At 34.6% G+C, this 8,810-nt stretch overlaps 1 protein-coding gene across 1 annotated transcript in view; it reads right to left on the reverse strand.

Annotated features, from left to right (window-relative positions):
• Positions 1 to 279: 279 nt before the first annotated feature.
• The window catches only part of ZBTB8A (zinc finger and BTB domain containing 8A), a 34,304-nt gene continuing 25,773 nt past the window's right edge, over positions 280 to 8,810 (reverse strand). Inside the window, exon 4 of the mRNA XM_019659372.1 lies at positions 280 to 5,465. Within this exon, the coding sequence (XP_019514917.1) occupies positions 5,136 to 5,465 (330 nt within the window). The 3' untranslated portion in view covers positions 280 to 5,135. The remainder of the gene's footprint in view (positions 5,466 to 8,810) is intronic.

Consider the following 8,810-nt stretch of genomic DNA (forward strand, 5'->3'; position numbering starts at 1 on the left):
TTCAAGTCAAGTAGTTGTTTCAATCTAGTTGTGGAAGGCACAGCTCAGCTCCAAGTCCAGTCTCCATTTTTAATCTAGTTGCAGGGGGTGCAGCCCACCATCCCATGGGGGAATTGAACCCGTAACCTTGTTCAGAGCACACGCTCTAACCAACTGAGCCACCGGCAGCCCTCTAGTACGACTTTTAACTTGAATAAAAAATAATTGAGTTCATTGATGGAATTCTAATATATAGCAATTAAGCTTCATAGTGCTTGGAATGTTCTGGTTCCTTTTTTAAAAGCAAAGAAAACATTAAAGCTTTCAAAATTTCAGGATATAGTATTTCAGTCACATGTTCCTAATACAGTTCTTTTATTAGTCTGAAGTACTATGTGAATTCCCAGAATGCAACACCCAAAATCAAATAAAATACAGACGCATCCCAAAGTAAAAATAGGCTATTTTAAGACTACCCAATAATTTAATTTTCATGTTATTTGTCCCTAACAAAATCTTAAGGGAACATACACAGTATCTTGAAATTTCACAAAATTATTATTTTTCTTGGGCTGCGCATCCGTATTTTTAAATTTTTTCCTTAATAATAGGATTGAGAACTTAGTGAACCAGAAGGTCAAATGGCCTGACTGTCCGTTACCTAGCATCTATATGGGGAAGACAGAGGGAAACCCTGAATAGGGCACCTATTTTGCACATAAAAAGTGCTGGGAAGATTTTTAAAAATATGCCCAGGATTCATCTGCCAGAGAGTCTGATTTGCCTAAGCATCTGTAGTTTTCAGAACTCCACAAGTGATTGTAATGTGCAGCCAAGCTTGAGAACTATGGTGTACACAGAAATGTTGTTCCGTTATTTTCTCCTTATGAGCTGAATAAAAATAAGTTATTTTTTAATAAAGGAATTAAGTAGTTATAAATAGTATCAACAAGGAATTAGAACATTTTCCCAATGGAAAAATCAAGAAACTATATAATGGATTTGTGTATCTAGAAATTTACAAGAGCAAAGCAAAGTATAATAAATTCTTAGATGTACTTTACAAGCTGTATTCAATGTAATAATGTTTGCAAATGATCTAATCAAGCCCACAGGCAAAGCGGTAACTGGTATTCCCCTGGTCCCTGGTTTCCTATCTAAAGGTGATTAAATATCCAATGGCTTTTGCTGATGTGAAAAATTAAGAAGGGATGAGCAGTGTTTATCATGCTACTTAGTGCATTTCAAAATATTTTGCCTTTAAAAGTTGAGTCCCTTGGCTTCTCCTCTGTGTGATTTATTGCTTGTTAACATACTTGACTTTTTGTTGGCATTAATACAAGTTCTATAGGGAGAAGGGTGACATGTTAGAAAATGAAGTTTATAGATCCTGTGTAGATTCCATTTTTCTGGTATATTCATGGCTCCATTAGCATGAATAGTTAAGAAGCTCCTGTATCAAAATAAAATATTAATTATACATTAAAATATATGAAGCAGCTGGCTAAACAGTGCCATTTCTATGATAGCCTGAATTTTATCACTGAAACTCATATAACTAAAGTCACACCCTTTACATAATATTTATTCTGTATAGGATTTATCCACATACAATGATGTCAGCTTTAAAACAATTGTTATTTGTATAAAATCATCTTATAAAATAGAGTAATACACAACACACCTTAGTGAATTAAGCTGATATTCCAGGATTCAGAAAATTGGATCATTGTAATTTCTATTTTTGCCTGCGTTTCACTGGGTTGACTTAGGTAGGTTGCTTTACTGTTCTGTGCCTCAATTTCTTTAACTTTCATGTGGGATAACTCCTATTTCATAGATATGTAAAGAGTAACAAAAATTATTAAATACTTTGCAAATATAAAATGCTATATAAATGATAAATAGAAATACTGATCCACTCTAATATAAAATAACATAGAACTTTCCACTTATAATCTAAAGTTTGGTCCTCCAGTACCTATTATCACCTTTCCCAGTTAACCAAATCTTATGCTGTACTGTTTTTAGTGATTTTCCATAGTATTAATTTTAGGACTCAAAAAATATGTCTATATAAACAATATGAATGGAAATTTCAATATATCTTAGCATGACTTGGCAAAATAACCAATGAATTGAGTTCTGAGCCCATAAGTAATTAAAACAAGAACTTTTTTCATCCATTAAGCACTAACTTGGGCACAAAAAAAGCGTACTATGTTTGTTTTGACTTCACTCAAAAATACAATATTGAAAAATGTGTTCTTAAAAAGTCTTAAGATATGATAACTATAGAAGGAAGACTATATAATGAGGATGTGATTTGCTGCGCTAAGAGACCCTATGATTACCGGCTTATAAATGCAGTAATAGGAGTAATGAAGTGAGACTATTATGCTCAAAGAGAATTCAAAAAGTTACTTAGTTCCAAGGTTTTCAGTGCTGTATTCCTGAGCTCTGCCAAGGTGCCTAGGGAAAAGCTCATAGGGGGCTTTAACCAAAGCAGCTTTGATTTTAGAGTTTCTCCTTTCAATGTTGAACTTCTCTATGCAACAATTCATTTGAAGAAAGGGTTTCTTGGATAAAAAACAATCTTTTAAGACACTGATCTAGTCTATTTTGCTTCCTCCAGATACTAGGCACAACTTCAGTGGTGGTTTATTTTCCCAAAATTTCATTCTGTCAACAAGACCTCTTGGGGACCAGAGTTAGAAGGGTGTTGTTCAGAAGCTGATAAACAGCACTCCTGCAACAGCAAACTGGTCTAACCAATTCCCATTATTTTCCAAATATTAAAAAAAATCCTTGGCACCAATAAAGCTTATATTAACAGATTATACTCCTAAAGCCTAAGAATTCAGTTTTCTCAGAAACCATTAAAAACAGTTTCACTCTAGAAAAGAACTGGTCTCTAACGTCTTAGGTACATATGATAACTGGAGTATTATTTACAACTTACAAGGATGTCGTGAATGTTCTTTTATGAAACTAAGATGATAGAACAGATGCGCTGACTAGTTTGGTGAACTTGATAGCTGTTTGGTGGGGATTGCTTGATGTTTGTGATAAACAATTATAAGAAAGCACTGACTATTTCTGCCAGGGCTCTGCAAGTGCACTGTGTTCCGTGGACTCTGCTGAAATGCATGCTGATGTATGTAAAGTCTGCGTGCAAAAGATAACAGCATAAAAGAACATGTAGATCATAAAGTGCATTAGAGTATTCACATGCGAGCACTACATTTCTATGACTAAAGCTCAAATCAGTCATTTTCCCTATTGGCTCCAATAACTAAAAATCAGATTATAATTTTGAAAGATGATGTTACCATCATCTGGTGAGACTACAGAATGACAAGTGTTCCCTCCCTCATTAGGATACAACTTAATTGTTAAGACTCCTAATTTAGGAACAGTCATGTTGAGAGAACAATGAACTCAATGCACACTATCCAGTCTTGAAGCAACTGGAAATTTACCATCAGAGGAATCTTGAAAAAGTCTTAGAATTAAATACCATAAAACAAAGTGGTTATTCATCTATTTATAATTTTTTTTAAGAAATTAACCATTTTAGCCCACAAATTGGTATCAAGGACAATCATTAATTAAAGAATAAGAGAAAATAACAAGAAGTATCATCTTGAGGTATGTCATGGCACTTAAAAATATAATACATGGAGCCTCTCAAAATTAAATTATATCAAACTTGTGATACCTTGCAGACACCTTTATGAAAGTCAGTTCTCTACTTCTGGTATTTAGATTTTATCTTTACAACTAAAATGCTCCAATTTAACTAATTTTGGAATGTTTCATAATTCATACAGGGGAAGAATTTAAACTTAACTTTGTATCCTAGGAGAAAAGTTTGTTCTGAAAAATTACATCAACAAGATATGCAAAAATGCTTAAAGTAGTTAAGAGAAAAACTTGTTCAAATAGTTTTATATATAAAATTTACATATAAATAATGACATAAAAACATGTCAATAGATACTGTAGGGACATTACTTAGCACTATTTGAATAAATCTAGTTAAAGATATTATATGTTGTTGAAGATGATTAAATTCTTCTTTCATACTTTCTAATTCTGATAGGCTTCTTTTTATAATTATTGCAGGTTGGTGAGGTTTGACTTCCATTTCATTTCAGTGGACAATACGGGGAGAAACGGTTGAAAGAGGACTGTTTAAAAGCAAAACTTATCCAATCCCCAGTCGCATCACTTAAACTTTCTGACCTTAATTTCCTCATTTGTAAAACAGACAATAATATTTACCTTGCTGATTAGGTGAGAAAATGTGCACGAGCACTTTACAAATAATATAGCAGTACATAAATGTTAGAAATTGCTCTTAAGAACTGGTAAGAACCTCCAGTTTTCTTGTTTTGGGGTTTTATTTTTCTTTAGAGAGGAAGAGAACTACATTGACAGATCTACAGACTGTCTTGACTTTTAGGCAGGATTAGTTTCCTGCTTTAAGAAAATGATATCTGTATATAATCTCTCATCAGCCTCCACTTTAAGTATTGTTTTTGTTTTTCTTAACAACACTGACATAAGAGTAATTTTTTAATGATAAAAAGTTCAAATATGAACCATTTTAAACATTTTAGATATGTCTTCTGCCATAATCCTAAAACATTTAGGATATCAGAATAACGATAGATAGTTGTGGATCTTAACAGCAAGCTTTAGTTCAGTCAGGATGGGTGCCTGACTCTTAGATGTGCTCTTTACTTGGTTTCCTGTGATAAGTCAATATTGATAGTTGATGTGTTTTTAAAACATCTTGAAATTATATATAAAGTTTGGTTGTGGTAAATTTATTTCAAATACTTTTTGAAAACGGTTTTTTGCTAAGTAGATAGATCTCCCATTATTAAAAGCAAAAAGGTATTTCTGTAATAAAAGTAACAGGTTTAATTGTTCATCATGCCAACTCAAGCTAGGCCTTTCTTTCCAGTGCAGCAACATATGTTAGGGCAACAAAGTTCAGAACGGATACAGAGGCCTGTTCAGAAAGCATGCAAGTGATATCTGGTTAGTCTGGTAATTTGTTAACCAGACCCTGACCGTGGAAAGAGAGAGACACAGGAAGTCAACGTAAGTTGCAGACATGCCAGCCCTGTCAGTTCACATGACAGCTACCTAATGTTGGGCTTTATTTCTTTTTCTTCTTCTTCACTATCATCAACCTGTTGTATGACCAGATCGGAAGACCCATCCTCTACAATCTCTACATACGACCTATTCTCGTCTTCACTCAAGTGCCATTTGGAATCCTTATCTCCATCTGATGGGGACATAAGATGCTGTTCTGTTTCCAAATCAATGGGGAGGCTGTCTATGCCAACTTCAGCAAGGCACTCATTGCAGAGTCTGTAGCGCCTGGTTCCTTCCTGTACCACTTGACCTGTCACATCAGTCACGTGGCGTTTGCATTTCCTGCAGATTAGTTTGCATGCCTGGTGAATCTGCGTAGAGATTTAAATAGGGATAAAAAATGATTTTTCAAAAGCAAGACAGTTTGATATTCTAGATACCAGTCATAAACTTAAGATGTTCAAAGCCAAGCATTAATATTAATATCTGGTTATTTAAAAAGGATCACAAGTTTTGGTGATAAATATTAAACACCAGCTTTCTCTAAATAATGGCTATAATGTTTTTATGATTAATATCACATACTTAATAATTTCACATATCCCTTAATCCAATAGTATTATAATACAGAGGTAACAAGGGACAGCTTTTTCAGAATAATAATAATGGTACCATAATAATGGCAAACACTTAATACATGCCATGAATTACTTCACACATCTTAATTTGGGGGAAAAACCCCCTCATTTCACGAGGCTTAATTTTTTGTCATTTTGTTAGAAAAAGAAAAAAATATGGTCCCAAATTTAAATTTATCAAAAAATATTTTTGGTTAGAGGATTATCTGCCACTTTTATTAATGAAACATCGATCTAGTAGAAAGAGGACTGGACTAGGAACTGGAATGCTTGGGCTCTAGTCCTGGTTTTGTCATTTACTAACAAAGTAATTTAAACATTATAAACCTGCTTCCAGGTTGATAAGGTAAGGCATGCACAGCCCAAACAGAACAGAAGCCTGATTAATCAGAATGGACACTACCGTATTTGCCGGCGTATAAGACGACTGGGCGTATAAGACGACCCCCTAACATTTCCACTCAAAATACAGAGTTTGTTATATACTCGCCGTATAAGACTACCCCCTCTTCCGCACACCTTCCACACACCAAATAAAAGGTAAAACAATATCAGATTTGATTTCAACATTTATATTTATATTCAAATGCTTATGACATGCAGGAAAACTGTCACAAGGCTGTATGTAATCAAACATATACATAAATCGCGATTCGCGATTTTGCACTATCATACTGGGTGTATGGTCGGCTGTGTGCGATTTTGCGAGTGTGGTAAAATCGCATAACAGCAAAATCGCATAACAGCCGAGCATACACCCAGCAGCGCTGCTGATGCCTGAACGGTATGTGGAATGAAGTGGGCGGGCATCGGGAGGCCACTATGGCACGGGGCAAGCACTATGGGCAGTCTATCTGAAGTGTACCCGGCGTATAAGACGACCCCCCACTTGGAGGCATATTTTTCAGGGCCAAAAAATCGTCTTATACGCCGGCAAATACGGTAGTTATAAACCACCACCATGGTGGTTCTGTTACTTATCAGCCAGCCTATTTATCTCTGCCTGCTTCCTTATTACTAATGGGGATACAACTCAAGTTGTGAGGACCAAACGAGTTAATATGTGTGAAATGCTTTGGGAAAACAGTTGTAATTGATAAAGAATTATATATTACAGTTAGTAATAATAAATAACTTTGTTCAATAGCTGTCAGAGCAGTAGATTATAGGGTCTAATCTAAAAATGACTACAATTAATTATATAATACTGAATTAATGTTTATGGTATATTCATTTAGATAAAGTCAGAACAGTATGGAAATAGGCCACCAAACACAAATAGTAAAAAAACCCAAGATAAGTACTAATGCAGTCTGGTAAAATATCTAAGAAAATGTATGGGACGACCACTCAGTATAGTTATTGCCTTCAGCTTAAACACTGATATGTTAATCAGTAAATATTGGAAGTACACAATTTGAGTGTACCCTTATTTCTCCTAACATAGTAATCTTATGGTTATCATTTGTGGCATTGTTTTTGTTACCAAGTTCTGATCTCCCCCTAATTCCAATACAATTATGAAGTCAAAGAAATTAAGTGAAACGCTATAATGTTAAGGCTCAAAATTTACCGTGACCTCATTATTTAAAAAAATGTATATCGTTTAGCTCTGTTCACTGCAACAGTCTAAAAATAATGACACCCTAATAACAATGAGTACCCTGTGTCCAAATATTGGTTTCTAATTTTAGTCCCCATTCAAAGGAACCAAAGCTCCTTTGAGAAATGGCTGTTTCTACAATAGTTTTGTGGCAGGAAAAGTACAAGGTGAGCGTAAGGGCTCTTTGGAGCCAGAGAACAAGGACATTTTGAAAATTTAATGGAGTTGTGACAAAAGGACACAAAAGAGCCAGCTTCAAGGTGTCCCCACTGGACAAAACTGAAAACTGGAGTATCAAAAAGAGTAATAATTGTTACGGATCCAAACACAATGAATCAATAAAAATTCATGAGATCATATCCTATTTAAAAAAACAAAGCCAGATAAAACCTCATAAATCATTTGAGACTACTATTAAATCAACTCTTTACTTTGAAAACTGTTAAAGAATTAAAACATTTATCCTGTTTCTCCCTTAGGAACCCTATTTCAAAGTAACCAAATAGCCTCAGGTGATGAGGGAAAGCATTACTTTAGAGATTTCCAGCTAATAATGTAAAAGGAAGGATAAAATTAGAAACTCATTCCACAACTTCAAGTAAAATAATGTGAACAGAGATTACCAATTGGTGCCAATGCCATTAAATGAATGGTGGATGGGGAAAGGGATAGATGCATGATACTAAAATAGCTCCACACAGATTCCTTTTTAATAATAAGGCAGCACCTTAAGCTGGACAAGGGTGGAATCACAGTATCATCACCCTAATCCAGTGATCGGTCTTAATACGGATGATGGGTCCACCAGATATTATGTGTCTCCTAACGCAACATAATACGAAATATACAATTTCACTCTTGATGTTTTCTAGCTAAAAGTATGCAACTTGAATCCATTAAGGCTTTAGATAAAACTTCTAGTTTATAGAAAATGCAGTGGTGAGAGAGGAATAAGCTGAATGAAAACATGTGGAAGCAAGCAGAGAAATCTAGAAGTAGGATATTTTATAAAACAACTGGCTTGATACCTGTAGTAGGTCAGTGTTATGAAAAAGAAGAGGGTGGGGGAAATTATGCTAGCTTAAAAACATATTTAAGGGACCTAACAATGAGATGGAATACATGGTTCTGGTTTGGACAAACCAGCTATGAAAGGTATTTGAGTGACTATGGGGAAATCTGAAATTGAAATGGGTATTAAATAAAATTTTATTGAGATATAAATGTACAGACTGTTTACTAAAAAAAGCAAGTTACAAAACAGCATGTACAGTATGATCTTGTTTTGGCAAAAAAAAAATGCACATAAAAAGTATTAAGAATGGTAATATCTAGGTGGTAAAAATATGGTATTTTTTTAAAAAAATATTTTATTGGGGAATTGGAGGAGGGGAACAGCGTTGGAGAATCGGGGAAGGGGAACAGACAAGTTGCTGTCCTTTTGTTCTTCAGTCTAGTTGTGGAGGATGTCGCTT

The sequence above is a fragment of the Hipposideros armiger genome, unplaced genomic scaffold (genome assembly GCF_001890085.2).
Source record: "Hipposideros armiger isolate ML-2016 unplaced genomic scaffold, ASM189008v1 scaffold_10, whole genome shotgun sequence".
Taxonomy (NCBI): Eukaryota; Metazoa; Chordata; class Mammalia; order Chiroptera; family Hipposideridae; genus Hipposideros; species Hipposideros armiger.